At 44.5% G+C, this 27,721-nt stretch overlaps 1 protein-coding gene across 10 annotated transcripts in view; it reads right to left on the bottom strand.

The window, feature by feature from the left end:
- Nucleotides 1-26,654, bottom strand: part of SLC16A12 (solute carrier family 16 member 12) — a 38,003-nt gene extending 11,349 nt beyond the window's left edge. Inside the window, exons 1-7 of one of the 10 annotated variants that reach the window (XM_055720809.1) lie at nt 26,246-26,654; nt 24,858-24,996; nt 23,576-23,739; nt 22,832-23,278; nt 11,137-11,252; nt 10,826-11,043; nt 10,152-10,253 (exon numbers count right to left, since the gene is read on the bottom strand). In XM_055720809.1, the coding sequence (XP_055576784.1) occupies nt 10,152-10,253; nt 10,826-10,828 (105 nt within the window). In that variant the 5' untranslated portion in view covers nt 10,829-11,043; nt 11,137-11,252; nt 22,832-23,278; ... (1 more) ...; nt 24,858-24,996; nt 26,246-26,654. Of the gene's footprint in view, nt 1-132; nt 6,585-10,151; nt 11,044-11,136; nt 11,253-20,231; nt 20,484-22,831; nt 23,279-23,575; nt 23,740-24,857; nt 24,997-26,245 lie in introns of those variants that run through there. The other 9 variants (XM_027797500.2, XM_055720807.1, XM_055720810.1 and 6 more) reach the window with 9 other exon arrangements.
- Between the last annotated feature and the right edge of the window lie 1,067 nt (nt 26,655-27,721).

The raw sequence follows: 27,721 nt of genomic DNA, 5'->3' as shown, positions 1-27,721 counted from the left end.
ATTGGTACCGATCGTTCCAGAGTAACTTACCCAGCAGTTACATCCCAGCACCATACCCTCGCCCCCCGCAAATATCAGCACATACGCGTAATCCCCATCCATTGCCAGTGCCAGACACTACAGCTCATTTACCTCCAGCGGGCTTCCCCCGCTCACACCGGTCTCTGGCCCGAATTGTATTTTCAATTGCAGTCTTCACTCCAAGTAGCTATTCTTTCTTGTGCACAGTTCAGCGCAAAATTTTTGTTTGAAGGAATACGGTTTTCACCTTTGTATGAAAATGGAACATTCACTGCAAAACCAGAGCAGATCTGATGATGAAATGACCTCCTTGCTCTCACCAGGCAAACCCTAGATGAAGGCTGTAGCCAGGCAGCACACAGGGACTTTGCTGAGCGTGGACAAGTCACTGAAGGTTAGAGCTAGCCTGTCCCCGTCTTCCACCCACTCAAATCAAAGTAGTGCCTCCATCCAGGCCATAACGTGGACTCTAAACGCACAGCGAGTGCTGCAGGACACGGCAGGAGACCAAACAACACCCCCTGGACCCAGGACGAGAGGACGAGTCACACACGCTGGCGTAGCTTTGCTGATGGCTGTGGGTGACACTGGCAGCATGGGACCAGCAGCCCTTAGTCCTTCCTGCCCCAGTGACTGACCGCGTGGCAGGACCAGTGACCGACTGTCTGGCAGGGCTAGACAGAGAGACCCGAGACCCTCCGTTTTGCTCAGTGCAGGAACACGTAGTGCTGCCTGTCAGTGCTGGGTTTCAAACCATGTTTTAGCCATCACCAGCAGGCACCTAGCCCCTGGATGAATCAAAGATTTTTAAGACGTAAGCAAACTATCTGGGATGTCTTTCAGTTTTGCTTGGAGAGAAACCTCAAATAGCTTCTACATCACCTAATAGGACAGATGCTGAATATGCAACATTCCCACTGACAAGAACCACAGGCTTCCTAGGAAATGTTACCTATTACAGCACTTAAGAGAGCTGCAGAGTTACTCAAAAGTACAACGCAAGGAAGCAGCTACATGGCTAACAATGTGCCTTCTGAGTCCTTGAAGCTGCTCAGCCAGGTGATGCTCACGGCTTGGTTCTGCAAAGCCCAGAGCTCCCCGACGCCAAACAGGAAGGCAGGCCAGAGCCAACTCTAAATGTCACCACAGGTGAACTTTGAGAATTATTCATCAGCTGCCTCCCCTGAGATATCAAAAGGTACATCTCAAAACCATTACAAAATTATTTCAAGAAAACATACAAGAAAACTTGAAGGTGAACAAACTAGAAGAAAACAGGAATGACAAAACAAACAAAAACCACAACACACTGAAAGCTTAGCCAAATTCCTACTAGGCTATAAATAATACCCTGTAACAACACTGTACAAAAGAATGAGTGGACTAATTTTAAAAAGTTTGGTTAGTCTTCTAATTTAAAAAGGATAAGAAGAGTTATCCTAATTATCTGCTTGGCTTTCAAAGCCCAGGAACTGCAGCTGATCATACAAGGCATGATCAAGCCCTAGATGCAAACACAACTCAGCCCATAGATGTTAAAAACAGAAAAACCAAGTGCAACTTTCAAAGATAGGGGTTAAGTCCAAAAGCCGGAGTCTGTGCTGTCATGTGAGGCACCTGAACCGCCACAGGAGGCAAACAGCAAAGAGAACCATTCATAACCTCACAACAAAGTATGTGCTCGTCAAAGCTTTTGAGCAGTGATTTAAGGTAACCATGTTTAAAACAGTGAATAAAATAAAACAGTTTAAAATCAGTGAATAAAAATAAATACAAAAGATGCCAAAAGCGTGTTACAATACCATCCAGTCACGCAAGCTGAATAATAAATGAACATTAAATTATATGAACATTAAATATCTGTTCCAGGTCTTTGTGTATTCCTCAAGTACCATTTATTTTTGCCTCTGTGCTACTCAGCCTGTTAGCTATCACACATTTTACTTTAGCCCAAAAATGCTGTATACTATTTGGAAATAAAAATTACTGTCCTGTTTACTTCCTTCGTATAATAGGCTTTGATAATATTTATTTATAGGTAAAGAGTTGTATAAAGCTTTCTAATGATTCAGAGCCCAAAGCAATGTCCGCTAAGCATTAGAACATGTACTAATGCTGTCTTTATTATTCTCTTCTCCTCCATTGCCACAAACATCCGTTTCATCATAAGTTAAACTGCATTATAAGGTCTTGGCGAGGTCTATGTTATTCCCTGTGTTTATACGGAGTCTAGCATGACAGGGATCTTCACTGCAGCATGAAGTACTATCACAATGTAACCTACAATAATGAACTTGAAGAGAGCTCAGGTACAATAAAAAGAAAATCTCTAATGACCTGCTTTGCTTGTCACTTCTGTGGCTCTTTGGAGAGAGACACAGTGCTCCGCTTGCTCTGCCTGACTATGTAAATGCTTCAGTCCTTGTACAGAGAACAGGACACCTCTCAGATGGTACATATGACATAGTTACGGTTTGGATTATATGTCAATAATCACAGCAGCTCACAAAGGTCAAGCAAGAATTCATGGCTGGGTTACAGGAGCTTTTGTAAGCAGCCAACAAACCTGGCATCTCGTGCATCAAGGCTCCTAAATGAGTTTAAAGGGTCCCAGCTGCATACTGTCTTTAACAAATTGTTCCCACAGCGGATTAGAAAAACCACACAAGGCAAATGAGATCCAAATGAGTTTACAATTTCAAACCTCATCTTTGAGGTATTCAATTGCTAGGACTTACGTACATAAAAGATCAATGAAAGCTCTGGAATGGAGACCAGAACAGTTTGCCTTTTCTGACACAACTTTCTAACACAGCAAAAAATGGCAATGTAGCTGATGGAGCATTCTGAGCAGCCTCTGCAGGTGCCCACAAGACCCCAAGGACATCACTGGCCTCTTCACAAGCCTTTTGACATTTTGCCTGAAGTGTAAAGTTCATTTTTTGACCTTACCTATTTGCTTCAGGACAAACACACAGCAGTGCCAGTGTTTGTCCCACACCCTCCATCCCTCCCCACTATGTTCAGAAACAAATCCTCTGACACAAACAAATTGAGGAAGAAAGGTACAACAGATTGGCTAACACAGTAAAATAAGAAAGCACATGTGTAGGCAAGTGTAACATTATTCACAAAATCTATGAGAGAGGCTGAAAATGCCTGCAGTCAAAAGTTAGAGGATGCCAGGGACATGATACAGAAGACACATCCATGAACTTGCCACACACACTCCGTATTTGTCTTCCAGCACGCACTGCTAATTTGTGGGCAGACCACAGATCTCATGTGTAGATTTCATCCAGATGACCGAGAACTTCACAGGGTTTGTGTTACATTTTGAGTAAGCTGGCATGAACTATTGGCTGATACTTTATTTTTAACTGATTTTTTTCCCATGTCGCTCCGAGCAGTAACAGCCTTACTAAATATGTGCAAATATCAGATCAACAAGTTATCTGATGGCTAAGGCTGTGGTCACATGATTCTTCATGTTGGATCAATGATGACAACCAGGTCATCACGCAGTAGAATTTGATGCAAACCACCATCACATCCCTGTCTACTTAGATGGAAAACAAAATTCAACACTTTTGTGGGTGTCTGCATCTATTCTAGCCACAAAAAAGCTGATATCCAATCTAGCATGAAGCCAGAGCGGCACAAATAGATTATACTCCAATTTGGTGATAAAGCGTCCCATTACATTGTCCTGCCAAATTTCACTTGAACAAGCAGAGCAAGTACCAGCGCTTTGCACCATGTGGCCACCACATTTTGCATCTAACTCTAAGGCCCTCAAAGGTGGATTTATTGTATTATTGCAAGTTTAATATGTTATGTTCAAACACCTGGTTGATTGAATAGCCTGTAAGAATCCATGACAGCCACCTAAATTAGTTTGAACTTTACCAGTGCCCTGTTATTTTGCTCAAGGGTTTCCTGGCAATCACAAGTAATGCAGTTAGATGGAGTTTGCCTAAGCACACAGTACATCGCAGGGGGACCCTGAGCAATTTAGATATACCTCTGCAGCACTTTTGCAGAGTCCTGGCAAGGTGGGGCTTCTTATTTTGGATCTAAGCAGTATATTTCACTGGCCCTTCTGGAGGGATGAAGATTTCATTTCAAGTTCTGATTATTAAGAGTGGAGGAGGAAGTTCCAGGAGTGTCAGAAAGGATAACAGTAACCCTTCAGTAAGAAGAAGTATACACAAAATTTTTCAGAGGAGTCAACAGTCTCCATACAGAGCCCTAACTAATTTTAATGTACAAGCAGCAATAGCTGGGTGCCATGACCTCTGCCTAGATCTCTGGCCCAACTTCCCAGGCAAGCTTCAGATTGGGCCTCAGACCCTAGTTTGCATTTTAGCTGTATGTTAACTTACTTGGGAAGAATTTGATGACATATCAGGCTAAGCAAACATAGATTAGGCATTTGGTTACATGATCGCTTGCTGTTATTTTCACAGAACCCTGCCTGCCAGTGTACACACAAATGGCAAACATTTAATGAGGCTATGAGCAACCAAACCAAATCATATTATATGAAATGCCTGGCCAACATAGAAACAGGCCACCCAAGCTCCCCATCGTAGGATCAGTGCAAACCTCATCTCCTTGACTTCACACTCACTTCAAGGAGTACTGTGCCTTTCACAGCCACTGAACTAATAGGCAAGTTAAATATTTACCTTTCTTGTTGCTGTATGTCTCTAATAAACACTTATTATGTCAACCTAGCAATTTTATTTTGAGTTTAGAAAACGTAATTTGCTTACACTCTGGTGTGTTTCCTAATTATCCATATAATGGATAGTACAGATCGTGGACTCTGCAAATGAACTTGAACAGGCAGAAAGCACATACCTTGTCTGAGCAACAGTGCCCTCCTCCCCTTCCCAGCTCTACCTTGGTTTGCTCTCCTGTTGCATCTTTTCCTGTACCTTTCTGGTGCAGGGTAAGACCGTTACTGTTATCTGCTCCACTGTTTGCACTGTGAGGCCTGATCCCCACTGTCTGGGAGGGATATAGCGCTGGTTGCTATTGTAACACCTCCCAGACATGCATTGAAGTTCCTGCTGCTTGAGGCAGCCAAAGGAAAGCAGGGTTTAAAGAAAACCTCATGAAGGAGCTCTGCACTTTGCAACCTTTGCTAAATAATTTTCACTCAAGCGTTAAATAAACGTGCTTTGCTATGAGTTCAAAAAAGATTTAAGTGGGGTGAAGGTGGCAACAAATTCTGCTGATCCCTAAGAAAGCCTTAGTTACCCAGTGTGCCCTGACAGCTCACTAAACAGTGACTCTGTTCCCCAAGTTAATACATTAGATTTAATTTGGCGGGATAAATAACCTCTCTCTTTACTTCAGCAGCTGTTTTTGAGAACCCTGGAAAGAAAACAACTGTTTCTGAGAGCATCTCTCCTAACTCTGTCTGCTCAGCCAGCAGAAAGGCGTGGGTGAGGCTACTAAAAAGGCACCACTATAACCTCGTACCTCATCACGAGGTCCCTTTTGCCAGGGGAAAGGAGCACCGAAATGCACGGCAGCCTAGCAACTGGCCAGCACAGCGATGGGAGCCGCTGACCTTTCAAAACACTGCACGCAGCCAGCAAAGCACTCGCTTCCCCCTCCACCTGCCCTTCCTTCCACCGTAAAGACTTTCTTTAAACAAATTGATTCAATAATGATATTGCAACAGCGTGAAGATGTAAAGCATTTGTGTGATAAAAGACAGAGGAATAGCAGGTAACAGTCACACTGGCCTGACCAGGGACCAGGGGGCTGCTTTTTTCCTACCTTGTTCAGCTGCTCCATTTACAGTGTTGATCTTACATTCAGGTTGGAAAAGACCTTTGAGATCATCCAGTTCAACTGTTAACTCAGGACTGCCAAGTCCATCACTAAACCATGTCCCTAAGCACCACATCTACCTGTTTTTTAAATACCTCCAGGGATGGTGATTCCACCACCTCCCTGGGCAGCCTGTTCCAATGCTTCACCACCCTTCCAGCGAAGAAGTTTTTCCTAATATCCAATCTAAATCTCCCCTGGTGTAACTTGAGGCTGCTTCCTCTTGTCCCATTGCTTGTTATCCGTCAGAAGACACCCACCCCCACCTGCCTACAACCTCCTTTCAGGCAGCTGTAAAGAGCGATAAGGTCCCACCTGAGCCTCCTCTTCTCCAGACTAAACAGCCCCAGTTCCCTTAGCTGCTCCTCGTAAGACTTGTGCTCCAGACCTTCACCAGCTTCGTTGCCCTTCCCTGGACACACTCCAGCATCTCAACGTCCCTCAGGAAGTGAGGGGCCCAATACTGAACACAGTATTTGAGGTGTGTCCTCACCAGTGCTAAGTACAGGGGAAAAATCACTGCCCTTGACCTGCTGGCCACACTGTTTCTGATACAGGCCAGGATGCTCTTGGCCTCCTTGGCCACCGGGGCATGGTGCTGGCCCATGCCCAGCCGGCCGTCAGCCAGCACCCCCAGGGCCTTCCCCACCAGGCAGCTTCCCAGCCGCTCTGCCCCAGCCTGTAGCGCTGTGTGGGGCTGGTGTGACCCATGGGCAGGACCCGGCACTGAGCTGGTTGAACCTCATACAGCTGGCCTGGGCCCATCGGCCCAGCCTGTCCAGGTCCCTCTGCAGAACCTTCCTGCCCTCAAGCAGATCAACACTCCTGTCTGACTTGGTGTCATCTGCAAACTCACTGAGGATGCACTCAATTCCCTCGACCAGATCATTGATAAAAGATGCTAAAGAGGTCTGGCCCCAGTACTGAGCCCTGAGGAGTGCCACTTGTGACCGGCCACCAGCTGAGTGTAACTCCATTTACTACCACTCTTGGGCTTGGCTGTCCAGCCAGCTTTTAACCCGGCACGGAGTACACCCGTCCAACCCATGGGCAACCAGTTTCTCCAGGAGAATGCTGTGGGAGATGGTGTCAAAGGCTTTACTAAGGTCCAGGCAGACAACATCCACAGCCTTTCCCTCATCCACTACATCATCTTGTCATAGATCAGGTTCATCAAGCAGGACCTGCCTTCCATAACCCCATGCTGGCTGGGCCTGATCCCCCATTTTCCTGCATGTGCCATGTGATGGCACTCAGGACAATCTGCTCCATAACCTGCCCCAGCACCAAGTTCAGGCTGACAGGCCTGTAGCTCCCCAGATCCTCCTTCCTACCCTTTTTGTAGATGGGCATCACTTTGGCTAACCTCCTGGTTAGCTAACCTCTACACATTGGCTAACCTCCAGAATCTTCTGGGACCTCGCCAGTTTACCAGGACTGTTGATAAATTATGAATGGCTTGAAGAGCTCCTCTTCCAGTTCCCTCAGTACCCTCAGGTGGATCCCATCCAGCCCCATAGACCTGGGGCATGTTTAAGTGGAGCAGCAGGTCACTGACCATTTCCTCCTGGACTGTGGGGACTTTAACATAGTTTCTAGCTAGGTTAGTCCTTAAATAATGCAGGTTAACTATAATGGGTAAAAAATATAAATAAATATTTTTGTAGCAAAACCCCTTTGCACAGAAAGCTTAACTCTAACCTACTCAACTCCACTTGGAAATGTGCATTTTTGAGCAACATTCTGAAAGGTTTTTAAACTAACACACACAGCACTCACCATTTCATTGTTCACTGTGATGAAAATAAGAGCGCTCAACTAGTTTCCTTTACAGCTCTTACTGAAATCCTATCTGAGCCTGTTAGCGTGCCCACCCTTAGCAAGGTTATGGACACGCATGTTCCCTCCAACATGTATTTTCTCCCTGAAAGGAGAACACCGCTGACTGACTAACTGATAGACAACAGCCATGTCTGTCTCCCAGGGGGGAGAGGGAATGATACCCATCACCGTCTCCATTTTAACATCTATGTTCCCCTTCCAGCAAATAAGTGAAAATAGCCAAAAATAGTTACAAAAAATATCATGGGGAGTCCCTGCTGTCCAATAACTGCAATTACGTAACACAACTCCTATGACAACACTTTGAAATTTTTGTTGGGGAGTTGCCGATGACATCTTATGCTTTCAACATACAGATGTGTCAGAATTTTCTGATAGTTGCTATTTTTCTAATATATCTACATTTTTCAATATCTCTTCATTTTCCTAATTTTAAACACATGGTGGGTGTTCCGTAATGGTTGTGGAAGATTTTTTGTTTGTTTCTTTAAGTTATGTGTGTTTATTGATGCATAATTACATTACATTTATCTGTTACTTCGGAGTTTTATAACATATCATTAATGATGACTAAACATTTTGTCAAGCACTTCTCATTTATGGTTAAACCTAAGTATGTGATACTTCAACCATTTTCTGAGTCATCCCTATCTCTCCCAGGATCTACGCAATTCTCTGGATCAGGCAATTATTAGTATCCTATTATATCCTTAAAGAAATGTTATCATAGGACATTGTTCTTTGGAAATTCTGAAAAAGTTTTATATTCAGAGTGGTCTTCATCTGACACTTTCCCCACATCTGGTATATTAATTTTTCCATCTTCCAGAAAGTCTTTCCCTGAGAAAGAATATCACTGCAAAGCTGCCATGGGACACATGAGAACACAGCACTTTTTTTTCTCAGACCATTAGGCGGTCAGTCTGTGGAAATCACTACTCTCCCTTTCTTTTACCAATTCTGCACCCCAGATTCCACTCCAGTGATAAGGATCCAAAGATCAACCTCTCTTAGGCTAGCTGGAGATGACCTGGCAATGGAGATACCAAGCAAATGTTCTGATCGCTCCAGAGAAAATGAGGATGTTATCAGGCACCCCAGGAGTACTCAGGCATCAACAGTGCAACTGTGCCTGGGTAAAACTGAGGGGCTGAAGCCTATGGAGACACATCTTTCCGCACACACCTGGAAGTGCCAAAGGTCACCCAAAAGGCCAGCGCAGCTGCTGACAGCTTTTATATCTTGTCTCAGATAAGAGATCAGTGCAGATGGACACTGGTTCCAGCACACACTGCTGGTGGGGGGTCACAGCCTGGGAGGTGCTGGCAACCGTACTGCAGTGTCCTGGGAGAGCTGCCACCCAGCACTCAGGTGCCCCTTGGCAGGGGGGAAGCCAAGAAAGCAGGGGGCAGAACCACGGGAAACTGATACGCCCTCACCTAGAAGTCTCAGTGATGAATTTACAGAGAACGCACTTGTGCTTTGAGATCTTTTGCACTTCTCATCTTTTCAGCCCTTTTGTTTATGGGAAAGCCTTATTCAAGTTATGCAAAACTAATTTGGTTTATAATGTCCTTGAGGTTCCTGGCTGGGTTTTAGTAAAAGGAAGAACTGCACTTAAAGTCATCTTTTTACCCTGTTATTGAAGTTTTCAGAGCCCAAGCAGCATTGCTGGGTTTTTAATAATTCACATGGAAAAATAGTTTTCCCTGTTAATTTACAATATTTGAATCTTACACAAGTGTTTTCTAAAGGGAAAAAGGAGATGACTATTCTAGAAAACAAATTCTGTACCTACAGAACAAGCTATCCAGAAGATTGCCTCTATTTATCTGATGTTCCAGGGCTGCTGTTATCATCATTCATCATCATTTCCTTCAATATACAAGATTTGTTTGCAAAAACTAATCAGGCATGAAAAGGCAAGGTGGGTTATTTCCTTTCGTTCACACGTATTCTGAAACAAAGCTATTAGGATACTCAATGCCATATGTGCTTTTCCAATCTACAACACACACCATATGAGAGCAAACGGTCACTGTGACCGTTATTTTTTGTGGGAGGCTTTCAGCTTAAATGTTCAACTGTAAAATTAAGATAGCCCTACTATCATTTCAAAGCCACTGTTAATTTTCCCTTTAATACTTATAACTATTATTGCAATTAATATATTAATGTAGTGGTGCATTAATATGATCCTCAGCAGGAATGGAAGACAAATCTGTAAATACTGGAAGGACAACAGTTTAGGACAAACCCCAGGACGTCTGCTGTTTCCTGAAACAGGTTTCCAACAGCAGCTACTGATGACCATTGCTTTACAGGGTAAGGTATTTCTGAGAAGTCATTGCACAGTTAGTGACATTAAAAAAATCAAATATATTTTTAAATATACACAATATATACCGTATATAAATAATATAGCCATAGATACATACCGATGAACACATCTCTGTACAAGAAGGCTTATATGTGTATCGCTGCACACCACTCCAGAAAATAACAGGGAAGCTACTAGGCTGGGAAGGAAACATCAAATACTAAAATGAAAGAGAAGGAAACAGATGGAGGCCATGAGGAAAAACTCTTAGCATGCCATAAAGAAAATAAATCTCTGACCAGGAAGAACATATTTGACAACATGCACATTGTGAAAACATGCATCTACTCACAAGTAACTGTGTCTCAGTGAAATCACACACTGAAAATTAACAAACCACCAACTCGTCTTGGGCAGATCAGCACATTCTTTATGCTCAGTCTTCCATTCAGCCTCACCAAGCCATCCATATTTCAACTAGATCCTTGATTAATAGCTTGTTTTAGCTTTTAGGGCATCTTTAAAGGTTTGAGAAAAAGTGCCTCAGGTTCCCTCTGCGGAGTGAACACTGATGCAGCTGCTCCATTACATCATTTTCAGGAATGATCAGCAGTAACTTTCCATGCAGCTTAAGGGGGTACTTCTGCCAATTAGCATTGTGGCCCAGAGACACAGTTTCTCAATTTTATGTTAAAGAACGTTTATCTGCATGGAGAATGTTTTTGCTTTGGTAAGTGAAACATGAAAAGAAAAAAAAAAAAAAAAATCTACCTGTCCTGTTAAGTGTTTTACCATTTCTCTCCAGATTTCTGGCTATTCTAATTCTTTAGAAGTTAATTTCCATTTTCATTTTCTCCGGTGTTCCCATACAGCTCCTCAGCTTGTATCCTCTCGGCTCCATAGACACACAGAACCGTTAGCATGCAGAATATTACAGTGGGTGTTCACACATGCCTGTGTTCACCATTAAGGACTGGAGATGCATTTGAAGAGAATGCCTGAAGAGAGAGCTGACCACGTAGGATTAGTTTAACTCATAAAAAGCACAAGACCAAGGACTCTGCAGCAAAGGACCCAAGGGTTCCTCTGGCAGGAAAACTAACCTGCAAGTAGAGAGGGCAGAAAGTTACAGATGAGACGTTTGAGTTATGCAGGAAATCACCTTTGCCAGACTGTATCGTGTTTGTCTTTTCAACAGCTACACTGAAAAGGCAGATAGCTGTAAAAAAAGAGTAAAAGAGCCCATGTAGAGCAGCAAGACAAGACGTTAGGGAGCCATCTCATTAAATGTTAGACAGCAATGATAAGAGCATCCATAAAAGGCAACATTTTAAAGGACTTGAAAAGGAGAAGGGGGGTAAAGACAGAAAGAGACTGATGTTATCTACAAAAAAACACCTAGAAATTTACGTAAGAACTGGTCATAAAAGAATTTATAAAAATTCTCCATCTCTTCCTCCTATTAAATCCAGTCCTAATTAGAGCAGTGAAAGCAGCCAAGCATTTACAACCACAGAACCAGCCCAGCCTGCCAAGCCTCCTGCAAAACACCCAAACACTTCCATCAGCAAACTTGCAAATGGAAGCACTTCAGAAGCAACCTATGCAGGCTTTGCTGCTTCATGGGGTCCTACGGACCAGCTGCGGCCATTTATCACAGCATCTTGCACAACTGCCTTAGAAAGTTTATAAAAACAAACACCTGTTTGCTGGTTTTGGCTAGGGTAGAGTCAATTTTCTTTGTGGTAGCTAGGATGGGGCTGTGTTTTAGATTTGTGCTGAAAACACTGTTGTAACACAGGGATGTTTTCGTCACTGCTGAGCAGCGCTCGCACCATGGCCCTTTCTGCTCCTCACCCACCCCACCAGCGAGGGGCTGGGGGTGCACGAGAAGTCGGGAGGGGACACAGCTGGGACAGCTGCCCCCAGCTGACCAAAGGGATATCCCATGCTATTGAACATCATACACAGTATATAAAGCTGGGGGAAGGAGGAGTAAGGGGGGTTCGGGACATTCGGAGTGATGGCGTTTGTCTTCCTGAGTCACCGCTACTCGTGCTGGAGCCCGGCTTTCCTGGGGATGGCTGAACACCTGCCTGTCGGTGGGAATCAGTGAATGAATTCCTTGTTTTGTTTTAATTGTGCGCATGGCTTTTGCTTTACCTATTAAACTGCCTGTATCTCAACCCAGGACTTTTCCCACTTTTCCAATTCTCTCCTCCATTCCACCGGTGGCAGTGAGCGAGCGGCTTTGTGGTGCTTTACTGCCGGATGGGACTAAACCACGACAACCTGGCTAAGAAATTCAGTAAAAGATTGTAGAAATAAGTATAGGCTTTCAACCTGACACCATGCTCCCATAGGAGTTATAAGAAAGTTAGTTTTTTTTTAAAAAAGTAGTCCTGGCTCCTCCATCTCAGCTTCCTTGTTGACATTACTGGTCAAAGAGCCATCGTGAAGAAATGTATTTGCTAGCTGTTCAGATTGGACAGTCATATGAGTATCATTTGCTCAAAATCTCACCACATGTCAACTTGGGAATGAAAAAACAAAAGACTTAAAAGGAGGACTCAAGTTATCCTCTTATCCCATTATTCCAGCCAGCCTTGTAATTGTCCCTTAGCTAGATCCCCTTATCAATAATCCTTTTAGTGGGATCAGTTTCACTTTAAACAGCTTATTACATGGAAGACAAAAGAAGCAAAAATAATTCAAGAACGATCAGACAACAAAAAGCTATATCTAAACCAAATGTTTATATCTTGACACACAGAGAAGGATATTCCTTAAAATCTTCTCTAGGTGACATTAAGTTTTTTTCTGTGAAAGAGAACAGGCCCTGGTGATTTTTTTCAATAACAATCTATTTAGGATGGAAATTCACACCATGTAAGGAGTAAACTACAAATATTATGACAACATAATTTAAATTGCATCTTCTAAATTGCCTGAAAGAATAACTTGGAGTATCCCAAAGAACAGCTGTTACTGAAAACCGTTGGTTCACCCATAAGTTCATCAACACCATAATAACAAAAAAAGATAATCTTCATGTCATGTTAAAACTGATAAAGAGAAATTTTAAAGTCAACTTAATATCTATTTCTCAGCTAAGAGGTCTCTCACTGAGCTAAGTTTCCATTTCCAGCTATGTAACACCTGTGTAAGTTGGTAGCGTGAAAAACACTTGGAAGATGTTGCTAGCAATGTCTGCCTATGAACCTTCCCCAACAAAGCTCTGTTGCACACTCCAAATCCTGCATCGGTAGATCATTATTCTTCTTGAGCAGGCAGGTCACATGAGGGCAAGTTGCATTTGATAAATTTAAAATTACTACAAACTTCCAAATACACCTGAAGAAACACAAAATCCCAACCAACTTTTAATTAGTCCTGCAGTGCCAGCTGATTTCCCGTTCCTCCTTCACAGCCACCCTGAAACACACTCCACTTGCTTCACACATCATCCTGCCCGTCACCACCTTCACATCCTCCAGCTCTTTCCCATTTTTGCCCCACCCAGTTTTTATTTAGTGCCTCAGGGCCAACCGCACTGTCCTTCCCTGTCAGGAGGCATTGATACATTGACAACAAAATTTCTGTGCTTGCTATATACTCTAGGAGCAATAAAACTAAAGTTTTAAATTTTCAAGGAGTTTGTCCAAGGAGTAGCTTCATGTACCAGGTTTTCACAACTGTCTCCCAAGATTTACTTTCTTGTTTGCATAAAAGAGTAAAGTTGCCTACTAAAGGAGTTCTCTGCAAAATCTGGCTGCTGATATGCCCAAGGTGCTCCTGCAAGAGCTCTTATTCAGAGTATTTTGTTATACCATCCTTTCAGGCAAACAAGCAGGTACTTTGGAAACTCTGACAAGTGTAATTTTGCCATCAGTCCTGCGGGCGCTGTTTCTGTGCAGCACGCACCCTAAACACAAGGCAGAATTAAGTCACGTGGGTTGCAACTCCCTGGAGATTACTCTCTACTCCAGTAGCTTAATTAAGAATAAACTAGCTGTGTGGGCTAATTCTGTTTATTCTTTCCAACTTGCTACTCCATCAGACTAAATTAAAATGGACGCTGATAGAACAAATTCTGACTGCAAATGAGAAAGAGATGAAACACTGCCGTCATGAAGAGCAGAGGATGGTGGATCAGGCAGGGGATGAGCCACAGATCATCCTAAATTTCCTGTTCTCTCTTGTGCTGTATTGCTTTACCTACTGCCCTGCATACTTTGCATCTGGATTCCTAAGCAAAACAAAATGGTAACTGTTCAAAACTTGATCTGCGCTGTGCACCACTGAGCTAAAGAACAGGATATAGAAATAACAGTGTTTGCTTCTGCAGGAAGCCAGCTCTGGCTAGGATGCACAGGGATGTCTCTGCTACAAAGGTTTTTTGCCCTGCCGATTTGCAAAAATGAAGATTAAGTCTGACCGATTTATTTGTTCTCTGATTATATCCTGTTTTGGCTGCTGAGATTTTCACATATTTAGGGTGGAAGCCAGGTCCTTCAATTCATAATGACACAAACTGAGTATTTTTGCTGAGAGTTTTAGGGTCCTTTGTGACTCAACACATTCAGTACGTTCTTCATCCAATGCCAGTTTCTCTGTGGTCATCAAGTTGTATTTTATGGCAGCTGCATTTCCCAAATTAAATATTTGGGCCACTTGTAATACAAAGTATCAGATTTACAGAGAAATAGTCTGAACTATTTTAGATGAGGAAAGAGAAAATATTAATTCTATACTTAATAATGAAAACAACTTGTATACAAAATGCCCTAGATGCTACTGGAGCACAGCACTAATATTGCTGAAGTGGAGAAACTACCTAGTCTTCGTCTTAACTTGGTCCCTGAGTGCTGCACCTCTCATCTGACTCTTCTTGCTCAAATGATTTCCATTTCAATATTCTCTCTGCATGCAGAAGGGCTTTCTTCAGTCCCTTCAAAAAAGGCACTTCTGCTTGCTACTGCTGGTAGCTATAGCTGCCTCAAGGACCATTCAGACTAATAAAGAAATGCTATTACCAAAGTTTAGCAAGGAGAGAAAAAGGGAGTCAGCAGGCAAAAGGCACTTTATGAAGAAGCTTCCCAAATGCATATTGCCTTTAGCCAAAACAAGCAGTGTTGGCATATTAGATTAAGCAAGTCAGTGTAACTTCCAGGCTTTAATGGAAGAAAGTGCCATTTAAGAGGATATTTGCATGAACAGGTTGCCAACAGATGGAGTCAGCAGGGAGAGAACTCTCCAGGAATGTTGCAGCACGAGACATGATCATGGTGGTAGTTTGTTGCCCAGACTGATGGGATCTCATCTGGAAGGCTGCAATGCTTAAAAAAACCAAACACCCAAACCCCAAAACACTAAACCAACGTGAACTTCCAGTAATCTTTCTTTCTTTAAAAAAATGCAAAGCTGCTTCTAATACAAAGTGTAACAACATCAGCACATTCAAATGGGAATATAACATTAAGCAGATTCCTTAAGTGCCGACTCAAAACACTAGGTCAGAAACTCAAAAACTAGCCCATGTGATGAAAGAGGCAGCCCCTATGCTCCCACCAAGTTCAGTGCTGCAATGAATTTTAAAACTGACTATGGATATTTTTTGGACATCAACACTGAGCCATGCCTATATAGGCAAGGCTGAGTGTGATGCCCCTGCACCAGGAAATTTCAACTTCAGTAGCTGAAAGACTGGATGCAGCACTTCAGTGACAGAAAGGTGATGGTGATACATGCCTTGAAAGTGGAACCATTCTGGTTTTGATGATTCTTGTTTCAGGTCTTCCTCTCCCTGTATTTTAGTGACTTTTACGGGGAAATAAAGGTGATGAGCTCAAAGAGCTAATTACAGGGGCCTTCGAAGGAGAAGAACAAACACAAAGCCAAAAAATTACCCATCCAAATACCCCAGTACCTTGGGGGAAACATTAAGTAATGCATATGATTTCATGCAGGATCACTTAGTCCACCACGGTATCAGCAAATGAAAACAGAGCAGAGAGAAGCTAGGACAGTGACCACAGACAAGCAGTGCACAGCCCTGTACTACCAGCTTCTTAACTGTGCACCAACCAGAAGGTTGCCTGAATAAGCTCCAAACAGCCCTCTGCTGAAGGAGCTTGATATTGTCAAAACGACAAGATAAGCCCTGAAATGAGCAGCAGGAGGAGGAGGAGGTATCTGCCTATGTCAACGGACTGAATTAAGAAGTTTTGCATAGTTTTCAATAAGCTGTCAAAGCCAGCCAAGTTTAAGATGCATGTACAGTGAACACTAAGAACAACTTAAGTACTGTAACAGCCCCCCCCAGAAATGGTGGCCAGCAGAAAAACCATTTAAATCAGGAGGGACACATGAATTAAGAAACTCAACAGCACCACAGACTCCAAGAAACCCCTAGAGAGACAGAGGAAGGATCCCACTTCCCACATTTGCATTTCACAGCTGGGAATGTGAGTCACCATATCCACATTGGGAGAAATCCAGAAAATGCAGGAATGAAGGGAGGAAGCTTTGAATTAAAAAAAAAAAAAAAAAAAAAAGAAAGAAAAAAAAAAGAAAGAAAAAAAAAGAAAAAAAAAGAAAAAAAAAAAAGACAAGACAGGAGACCCTCCATCTTGAGCAAAAGGAGAGAAAGAGGTCAGCACCATCCTGCCCAAGGACTGAGGATGAAGAGTTAAATTTCCAACTTCAAAACTACTTTCAGGTCCTATTCAGAAAAAGGGGTGCAGGATTTTGGTGGTTATTAGCTAAAATGTTGTACTTAAACCTTGCCTCTAGGATCTTCTACAATGGGTGGGAAACGCCCTTCATTTTTTAAATATCTGAAGACAATGTTTTCTTTTTCTATTTGTCTCCTATCTGGAACTTCCAACCTCATAACCAAAACCTGAGATTTCTCTTACCATATTTTCACCAGCACTCCTACCTAATGCTTAAAATGAATTCAAGAGAAGCTTCCAAATGTTAGGTACACTGTTACCCCAGAAGAGATGGAGTGTAAGTGGTGCGCGTAGGCAAGGACACTGGCAAACTGAGACAGTTGAGGAATCCCAGAAGTTGGTCACATCCCTTGGCAAGCTACGGATATAATTATGATGGTATCACCAAGTGTCAAGACCAGGAGAGATGTTTCACTTGACAAGCACAGGCTAGCTCTCACCTAGCAGAAGGAAAATTTCTAATTCCCAGTCCCTCCCGGAGTGCAAAAGCAGAAGGTGACAAAATAGCTCTCCATAAATAACCCACCAATAAGTTAAAAGAACAATAGCATACTTAATAACTAAATAACCACATATGGCCTAGGGCTGTCTGTTACCATTATTTCTGGACACTGTTATGACAGTCCATGGCAGAAGCTAATGTACTTACCGTTCAAAAAGCGTTCAAAGACAGTATTGTGACAACCAGAACAGTTAAAGAAGATAATGCTTAACAGTAAAAGGCACCCAATTTATTTCAGATACATTGTTTTCACATTATTTTAAACTCTATTCACTTAAATAACATCACACAAATTACAGTTTGCATCAGCTTGCAAACCTGTTTCCTGGTGCATAGAAGTGTGGAGGTACACCCACAACATAGACCAGACATACCTATGTAAAAGAGACAGTTGCTTTATTTTTCTCTATTAACAGAGCACTCCGAGACAGCATTCACACCAAGGCCCTGAAAATCTTCTTACAATAAAATACCAGAAAAGGAAAAAAAGATGCCAATAATCTTTCAGAGAAAACAGGTAACATTGTCTAAAAGCAAACACTAAAGACCGCTCCATTTACTGCCTTCTCACTTCATTATCCCATCAAATGAAACAAGCAGAATATAATAAATGACACACAAAACAACAATAAAATGCAGTGCTTCATTTGTTTTAAGTTCCAATGAAAAGCAGCAAGAATATCCTGCTTTGTGTATAACCTGCAATTCTCCAACACAGAACTGCAGCTGAGAGTGGCTTTTGTATTGTACACAAAGGAACTGATAGAGTTCTACTAATGAAGACTAAGCTCATCCCAAGTCACTAATAAAATTTATTGCCTTGTTCCTCAAGACAGTTCCACAATTCCCGGGTGCTGCAGGCTCTAGGGAAGAAGTCTGTCACAAATTGCTGGCTAATCTTACCACTGAACAAGTTATCTTGCTGCTGAAGTGATGATCTGTAGCCTCAGGGGCCTGCATGGCTTAAAATGCTGCAGAGACAAAAGTGACGGATTTTGCCTTTACAGTGAAAGGAAAGATACTGTATGTGCCTCTTGGCTATACCCACACTCTGCAGGATCCTGATCCGTACTGCCATGGTGTCTGTGACCATGGCAGGCAGGTGTCACCTGAGCAGCTGGGCACACAGCACCACCCTGCCCTCTGGTACTGAAAACAGAGAATGCTTCTGCCAAAAGCAGAAGGATGAGGGACCTTAACTCCAAAGATTTTGTACTCAGAAGATCATGGCTTGCCTTGCACATAGTTATATCCAGCATCCTACAAGCCTAAGAGAGACAAGGAGACAATCTCCGTCTAAACTGAAAGAGGGCAGGTTTAGGTTAGATATTAGGAAGAAGCTCTTTACTGTGAGGCTGGTGAGGCGCTGCACAGGCTGCCCAGAGCAGCTGTGGGTGCCCCATCCCTGGCAGTGCTCCAGGCCAGGCTGGACGGGGCTTTGAGCACCCTGGTCTAGTGGGAGGTGTTCCTGCCCACGAGGATCTTTAAGGTCCCTTCCAACCCAAACCATTCTATGATTCAGGTATCTTAATCCAGAGCAGCTGAATTGGTATATAGTCCTGTTGGCAACAGCTCTTCCACTTACCACATCACAGCAAGTGCAGACACCTTCTAGAGGAGAAAACAGAGCGCGCTTTGCAGTTCAACAAGCCATAGAGAAAAAAACCTTCATTTTCAGTGAAGAAAAATTTAATGATTAGCCTGGACACCTTTGGTTTTGATTTTAAAGAATTGCACCTTTCCAAATTTCTCCATACGGCAGGCTGGGAGCTTCCCTCCTGCAGGCAAGCTGTAGCTTGCAGTTTTACTGCTCACAGACACATCAATGTACGTCAGTTAATACAGGCAACAATGTAACTCACGGAAGATGTATTTGGCTCTAATACAGCTGCTGGCAAGAAACTCCTCTCCTCTGAGAAAGAAGATTAAATGAAGATTTTAAAATCTGCTTTTTTAAATCTACAGGAGGCTCTAAGAAGATAATCCAAACTGCAGTTGTAGTGACCCACCACAGGACAAACAGTAAAGGTAACATTTTTCTTAACTCTAATACAGTTTCTTGTTCTAGGTTAGAAGAAAAAAAAGGTCTTACGACTTTTCACTGTTAAATAAAGACTGTCAAAGCAAGCAATTACTCCTGCAAGTTCTGTGGACAAGCAAGTGCACCATCATTCTCTAACTATGCCCACATGCTACACAGAAGTTGATGCACTCTTAAGTGTTTTATTACTGGCTACAATAGGATCATGAGAGAGACAAGGTGTCTAAAGTAAGAACAAGAACAAGTCCTAAAACAATACACAAAAGCATCAATGCCTTCCAGACTGAAATAAATTCTAGCAGATTAGAGAAATTTTACATGCCACTGACTTTTCAGTCTCACCATAGCAATTAAAACAATATTATTTGCCTAATTGCTTCTGCCATTCAGAATTTAACAGCAGGTCTATGCTACATTCAAAAGTATATTTAACATGTATGTGTGAAAGAGAGTAAACTGCATGCAGGTGACAATTATGCTTTCTAGGATTAGAGGCACCCTCTTAGGGGTGGTTTAATAGTGCCTTATAGAATTTTAGGCATCCACCTATGCAGCTGAATATAATCTGATTAATAAAACTCATACCCTTACGAGATGCCTAGGTCTATTTTCCAGAGAAATGGTCTTTTGAAATGCTTATACTGCAAGAGAGAACAGTATAGGAAAAGTATCCTGAAATTATGCAAACACATAGCTATGCATCACAAAAGTAAAATCATTAGGTGAAAACTCAGAATTACAACAGAAATACAGATTTGGTTCTTCACGTATACAGCGAACAGCACGTGCACACAACTGTGCTAAGTTATCTGAGCATTCAGCTACATTTTTCAAGCAACTGCCATAACCGCATGTCATCTACTGCTGACCACAATTTGACAAGCAATTACTTCTTCCAGCACCAGAAACAGCCCTTACCTCCTGCTCCCTGCTACACGCTCCCTCCTCCCGGGCCACCTCCTCAGCCCCAACACAGCAGCCACGCAGACGGACAGATTAGAGTGAGAAGTAATCGACAACAAAGAAGAAGAGGCGCTTCTGAACCCCCAGCGCTTCCCCCACAAACGGCTGTACTAGCACAGCTCGGAGGGTGGCAGGGGGCTGCTTACGCAAGCACGGCTCTCTAAGGAAACGCATGCCAAATTTCTCCCCGAGGAAGCAATTCTGTTTGCACCAAAACATCCGAAAAATCTCTCTCCCACCCGCCCCCAACCCCGTGCCCAGTCTGTTGGATCTTGGCCTGGGAATACAGATCTGGAAGGGATCCCTGGGGGTCTCCTAGTCCCCTCCCTCACAGTGTGGGCAAGAACCAACTGAGCAAATGCAAGCAGTCAAGAGAGGTACTGTAGCGAGCTGCTTGTTAGGGAAACGAAACACAGCTTGAAGCTGGAGTGAATGTGGAAGGCTGGGGAAGAAGAAAGCTCTTGAGGTTTCCCCTCTTTACATACTAAATCAGTTCTGATAACGCTTTGTGAAATTAAGTTACACAGTGTTCTATATTGTCTTTCATCGTCGCTTTCCAGCTTGAGTTTAAGGCAAAAGTTAATGATTGAATTTTAAAGGCATTAACATGGAACCCCCTAGGGGAAGGGCTGAGAAACCTGCCGTTAAGATACGGCTTCTGTTACACTGCTGCAAAAGACAGAAAAGTAAAAATTAAAAATAATGCAGGTGAAAAAACCATAACAAACCCCACATGATGAGCTACGTATAACTAAAGAAATAAACGTGAAAAGGCAATAACAGCTAATGATTTAAGGTAAGGTAATAACACAGCCCTAACTGAGGCATAATAGAATCACCCTGAGCAAAATGCAATCCTGTTTCCCTTCATTAAGTTTCATGTTATCCTGCAATTTCCCAGCGCTAACGGAAACGTTTCCTCACGGCCACCACAGGAGTGGATTTGCAACAACAAACAGACAGAGCCACCCGGGCCAGCTCGGCAGCTCCACGAGCCCAGTCACAGGGCTGCCACGCACCCCACACGCACCCCAGCACCCACGTAACCACCTGCCCCCCCCAAGCTACTAAACACACCACATCAATAAACGAGCGGCAAATTAGCAAAGAGTTTGAAATAAGGATAACGCTTATTGTATCTTTCGTTGGGTTTTTTTAGTATTATTGGATGGTTTCCTGAACTTAGCCTGCCTGCAAACACAAATTTTCCGGTGAGACACATGCCCTCGGTACCACCTGGCCTGCGCCTGTTGCCGCACACCTGGCGAAGTCCCACACGGCACCGAGTCTTCTTCTGGCACCGAGGGACACTAACGTTCCAGAAGGAGCAGGGAGGCTGTTCGGGCCGGGGGTCGCTGTGCCTGCGGGGGCTCTGCCCGGCCCTGCCAGCCCGCTCCGCGGGGAGCCCCCTCCCCACAGCCGGTGGCCCCGGCGCCTCGCTCCGCCACCGCCCGCGGCCACCGGCGCACAGGTGCCGCTCTTCGGCGGGCGCCACGGAAACCGAGGCACCGGAGCTTTCCCTGCACCGTCTGGGAACCTGAAACGGCGTTTGCCCTCGTAACTGCCGTTACGGCTAACCGACAGCTCAGCAACAGGCACGCACATACACGGTTTCTTAACCGCATGGTGGGGTTTGCATTTATTTTCCTTTCTCTTTTCCCCACGCTCCCGCAGCGCGGGGCAGGCAGTGCGCGAACGCCCGGCAGCTGCAGCCCCTCCGCCGCCCGCCCCGCGCAGCCCCCAGCCCCTACCTGCAGGCTGCGCCCCGCGGGGGCGGCTCCGGCGGGCCCGGGGGTGGGGGTGGGGCAGCGCCCGCCCAGCGGCGCTTTGGGCCGCGGGTCCCCGGCGGGCTGGGCCGGGGGAGCGGCTCGCCGGCGTCTCGGCTCCGTGAGGAGCTGCGGACCCCACAGCGGGAACCTGCCCGCCCGCCCCCCCCGGGCTCGGTCGCCCACCTGGCCGCGGGGTCCCTGCCCCCGCTGCCCCCCCGGGCCGCGGCCCCGGCTCTGTCACGGCGTGCGGGGACCCCTCCTGGCGCGGCGCCTTCGCCAGCGCGAAAGGGGCGTCTCAGCAGTGCCACGGGCACGCTTCCATCGCATTAAGATGCTTTTCCCCCGCTCATCAAGGCAAAGCCTGCACCGGAATGTCGGGGCCGGGGCTCTCGGGCATCTCGGGAGGGGTTTTTAAAGTGCCCCAGCGCCCGGCGACGCTGCAGAGCGGCCGCGCCACCAGCCCCCGCGCGGCCCGACGCCCCGCCAGGCAGAGCCCCGCGGCTGCTGCCGGCTGCACCCGGCGTGCTCAGGCTCGATTTGCCTCCCCCAGACCAGGGGAAGGACTCTCACGGATTTCAGCAGGCGTTGGACCCTAGACTCCTGGAACAAGTTTCAAATTCCAGCAGCCTTTTGTTTATCCAAAGAAGATAAACTGAAGTGGCCGGCGGAATCCTGCACGGGTTTTCAGAGGAGATCTGGAAAACAGCAGGTCTTTCCTCAGGAGGCACATTAAACATCCTGTGACACTTTCCATGAGAACAAAGATAAAATGGGATCTTTTCTTACCCTTCCCAAACACTGTCACCGGACAAGGGCTTCTTGGTTCCCGTCTTTCACCCAGGCCCTTGCTGCCGTTCCACGCTCCTATGAAGAGCGAGCGCAGAGCTCCCAGGGGTGCACGCGCAGGGCTGGCAGAGAGGGGGGCAGGGAGGCGGCTGCTGCACCGCTCTTCCAGGGCAAGTTCAAAATCCTTCAGCGTCAGGAAGTACACACAACTTGGGTAAGCACGGCAGCTTTGGGGTAGATTATTAATTGGAAAAGACTCCCCGTCCCAGGTGGCAGAGCTCCTCTGTACAGGACGGTGGTGTGAGGCAGCCAAGAGAGACTGGTCTACACGTGCTGCTCCCTCCTGCAGGCGTGGGGTGAAGCTGCGCACTGGGCAGCCCACACTACCCACGCACGGCTGCCCTGGCGCGAGTGCTCCCCTTCCTGCAGCGTTGTAGCTCACAGCAGCTGTAAAGGAAAAGGGTCAGGTTTTCCCCACCTGCATGGGTAACAAAAACTTGTTCTTGAACAATAAAAAAACGAGCTCTTACTTTCTTAGTTTCTGATTTTTTTCCACCCTCTTTTTTTATAGTTCTGTAATATTTTGGAAAAATTTTTAACCTTACCTGGATTGAGTTGTGCTTCATGTTGAAAGATTTTCCTTGCCAAACTAATTGCTAACAAAATTGCAAGACTTTATTTGTAGTGTGTAACACTGTAAGATAATCAGCAGCCCTGAACAAGATGGCCTGTGCGTTGACCTACCGCTCAAGAGACTGGGATCTCAGCGTCGCAGCAAACGCCCTCCGCAAGTCTGGTTGGCAGCGTCTCTGTGACAACTCCCCATCAGCCACGGGAACAACAGTGGTTATCTATGGCGGCTGCTGACATTTTGACATCTGGGTCAACAACAGGTAATGCTTCTTGCTCTGTGGTGTGGAAAGGATATTGTCAGAGTACCACGGAACCACACTGGATGTTGTACATACCAGGAATACAGAGAGAGGCAGTAGCACCACTCATACTCCGCTGACCTGGCCATTGGCACTACATCACCTATAACATACTTTTGTGGTATTTAATTCTTATATAAATTAATTTTAAGCACTGAAGTATCACAAACTAGCTGTCACCAAAGTGATGTACATGAGTTCATTTGGCTTTCTGGAGCAACACTAACAGTAACAGAAATACAAGGGTTTGGTGTACATTCATGTTTCACACATTCATGACAGGTTTCCTCTCGCCACTGCTAGAACAGATTTTTCTTGTGCAAGTTTCAGCTGCTGACACCAGGTAAGTGATTCGTTGCACTACTCCATCTAGCAGTTTGACAACCTATACACAACATACCACCACCAAAATATAACCCATCTGTAATGAACTTAATCTCTCCAGGGTTGCAGGACTATTCATGTTGCTCCTCTAGAACTGCTGTAACCAAGATATGACAGGAGTGCATTCCCTCGCCTGGAACGCCTGACCAGGCAGAGACAACGCAACTGAGATGGGGGTTGTTTTGGTTTGGCCCCTATGCAAACAAGAACAATATCTGCACTCTATTACACTTTCCAAGCCACAAAAAATAATCAGAACGTATAGCACGATAGAATTTAACAGGTAAAATAGATGCTTTTACAGTTTGAAGGATGGTTAGGTACCATGGTACAGTTGACGAATGGCCTTCCTACGCACAAATGTTCTTAAATTGAACCTTTATATACAAATATCTGCAACAAACTGAAAACCCCACTACCCTCCTTCCTCTGCCCTCTTCTCCCACCTCCCTGTTACAGCCAGCCAACAGCACAGGGATATACTGTAACAGCACGCTCAGAGTAACATTTTCAGATCTCGTCACTAACATTTGGATCTACAACCTCTAGCATTTGATAGCCAAGCAGACATACCCTCCCTGACATCCCTGGAAATTAAGCAATTACATCACAGGCTGGAGAAACTGTAGTCCCCATGGTTCCCACGGTCCCTGCTCTGCAGCTACAGTCCAAATCTTGCCAGCTCCAAGGCAAAAAGATAAAGTACTTACCACTTGTGTGCGGGCGGAGGCTCCTTCCTGAGAGTGAAGACAAGCTCTGTTTTTTACCAACATACAGGGCTCCAACAGAAGATGAAAAGACTGCAACAAATTCCTCAAAATATGTGGCTGTGTAAGTCATATATGGAACCTAGGTTAGAAAAAAGAGGGTGTGTAACTGTTAATCCATAGCCTCCTCACTTTTTGCATGGAAATTAGCAATTCCTGGGAACATAAGACCATTGTATGACATCAGGCTGAAAGATACATTTAAAACCAGCCTTGTTTCTAATGGCACCCAGAACTAGATGCAGGTATGTCTTGCAACTTATTTCACCTAATCGAGTGTATCTTATTCCAGAATCTTAGGAAACTTTGCCAGAAATAACCTCTCTTTCTTGATATAAAATAAGTATAGGCAGATTACTATTAACATTAGTTGAACAAAAGGATGATTTATATCCTTTTAGTAATTACAAGCTTCCACATTTCAACCTCCTGCCTTGCTGCTGTTTATCTGGGGTACCCCTTCTGGCCTCTCATTGAAATCCTCTGTCCAAGCACACATAGTAAGCTTTTTGGACACATTTTGATGCACATATTTTATAAAGATCAGCACTCCAGCTGGCCAGTGCAACATTTTTTCACTAGAAAACAGAGATTCATTAAAACAAACGTCCTATGGAAACATGGTTCTAACAAAATCTTGGCTGTACAAAGGCAGGAGCTTTAAAACAAACCTTATCTACTGACTTTTTTTTGGCAGCCTGCTAGGCTTCCTGCTAGCAGGCTATATATATATATATATATTTTTTTTTTTGTGGAAAAAGGGAAATTTCAAAATGTCTAAATTTCATTTCACATCAGAAGAAAAACTTCATTAGATGTTTGAATTTTTCACAGCATGGGAATAATAAATCTGAATTAGTTGTACTGGGAAGCAAGCCTTCGCACAGCCACTCCAGCCTCTCTTCCGTATCCACTTGATTGTGGACCTGAGGCTTGGGCTATTTTAATCCATACAGGAATCTGACACCAAATACAGGCTGTAATGTCACTCTGCTCTGAGAGGAGCCAACCATTTCCATGGCTCTACAACTTTTCACGGCGTTATGTTTTTGTTTTTCCTGCTGGATGACAAGTGTGGCTTGCTGTGCTATTCTGCAGAGATGGTGATGAGCAGGGTAAGCTGCTAACACCAACAGCCCTGCCTACAGCAGCTCCTGGGGAAAAACACAAGCTAAACCAAGGCTGAACTGGGGTTCACAGCCTTAAATCTTCATCCTATTCCCCAAACCAGCACACAATACCAAGTAAAAGAAGATAGCGAGCCACTACTGACTGACTCCCCACACCTCCACAAAACAGAAAACCAGTCACTTGGCAAGAATTGGCTGTACCTTGGACAAAACTCCAGCTGGCATTTGCTGACTGCTGGGGCTTTCAAGGAGAGCTCCTCACCCAACCCAGGCTATGCCATGCCTCCGGACATGTTTTTGCTCCATCTCACCTGCAAAACATACAGCTTAACAGCTAGGACTGTTTTCAATTCAGATTTTACTACCTAATTTTTGTATTTGTTGTGTTCACAAGCTAGGGGAAGAGTTTCTTTGCTTTAAACTTTAATATACTCCTTTAAAGAAAATATGCCCATTGATAATATCTACAGCAAACATTCAGAGAGTTAACACACACAGAAACTATTGTCATTCCACCAGAGAGAAAGTTGCAAGCATCAAAGATTTCTGTTTTACTTGGAGATGTACCAGATTAGTTCTAGGGGCACTTATGCAACACAAAACCTTACAGATATTTTTTATTATTATTTTTAATTCTGTGCATGGCAAGGGCTTCCCCCCCCTCCATTTGTTTGCTTTTTCCCCCTCTCTGAGTTAAGCGTGTGTGGACAGAGACCTAAACCAGAGCTAGCTAAAAGTATAGCAGAAACTATCTGCTCTGTGTAGCAAGATATTCTGGTAAATATTAAAACATTGATTCTCCACAGCCTTGCATTTCAGTATCGGACACATGGCTGCAAAGCCAGACAAACTGCCGGCATTGTGACACTGCCAGGGTTCAGTTCTGCTCTGGCCACACAGCAGTGGCTAAGCAAAGCATCTCAGGGGTTTTCAGCTGTCTTTATAGTTTAAAAATCCAGAAGCCCCTTGAAATGAGAAGCACGTTTGTGAGACAGGCTTCCCGCAGGAGTGGTGGGGTGCCCTGAGGCGGGCAGAGGAGTGCGGGTGCAAGCTGGCTTGAGGCTGTGCTCACCTACATGGGTACCACGCCAGCCTCAGGAGGGGCAGTGGCTGAAATGGGGCTGGTGATGCATCACAGAGATAAACAGCATCACTGCATGACCCTTCTTTGTGCTGCTGATCGTGTTTGGTAGGAGAAGGTTTGAGGCACCACCCCTTCAAGGGCTATAGCAGGTCAGCACAAAGCAACTTGCCCACCTTCTCACTGGGTTTTCCTGCTGTAAAACCACACAGAAGCTGTATGAGGTGTGGGGACTCTGCCATGGACCTGCAGAGCATGAGGGCTGCCACCTTTGCATGTGCATGCACCCAAGGGTGCTTTCAAGGTGGACCTGGGTAGAGGCATCCTTTACTGCTCTTGGGTGACAAATACATGTGTAAAGGCTTGAAGTCTCACCTTACCTGCTCAAGACATGAAGTTTAAAACGGTAGAGAAGTGGAATGGTATTATCTACCATTTAACTGCTGTAAGACTAATGCTGCTGACTTTCTAACTGGTGACAGAAATTGGTTTCTTCATTGATAGATTTCCGATTCAGGCTTGAGTAATACTTTACTAATTAAGGTGCTTTGGTAGTTTGTTTTTAAAAGCAGTTCTCCGATGTTCGTGTACTCAGC

Source organism: Falco cherrug, chromosome 9 (assembly GCF_023634085.1).
Source record: "Falco cherrug isolate bFalChe1 chromosome 9, bFalChe1.pri, whole genome shotgun sequence".
NCBI lineage: Eukaryota > Metazoa > Chordata > Aves > Falconiformes > Falconidae > Falco > Falco cherrug.
This window is presented reverse-complemented; position numbering and strand designations above follow the sequence as displayed.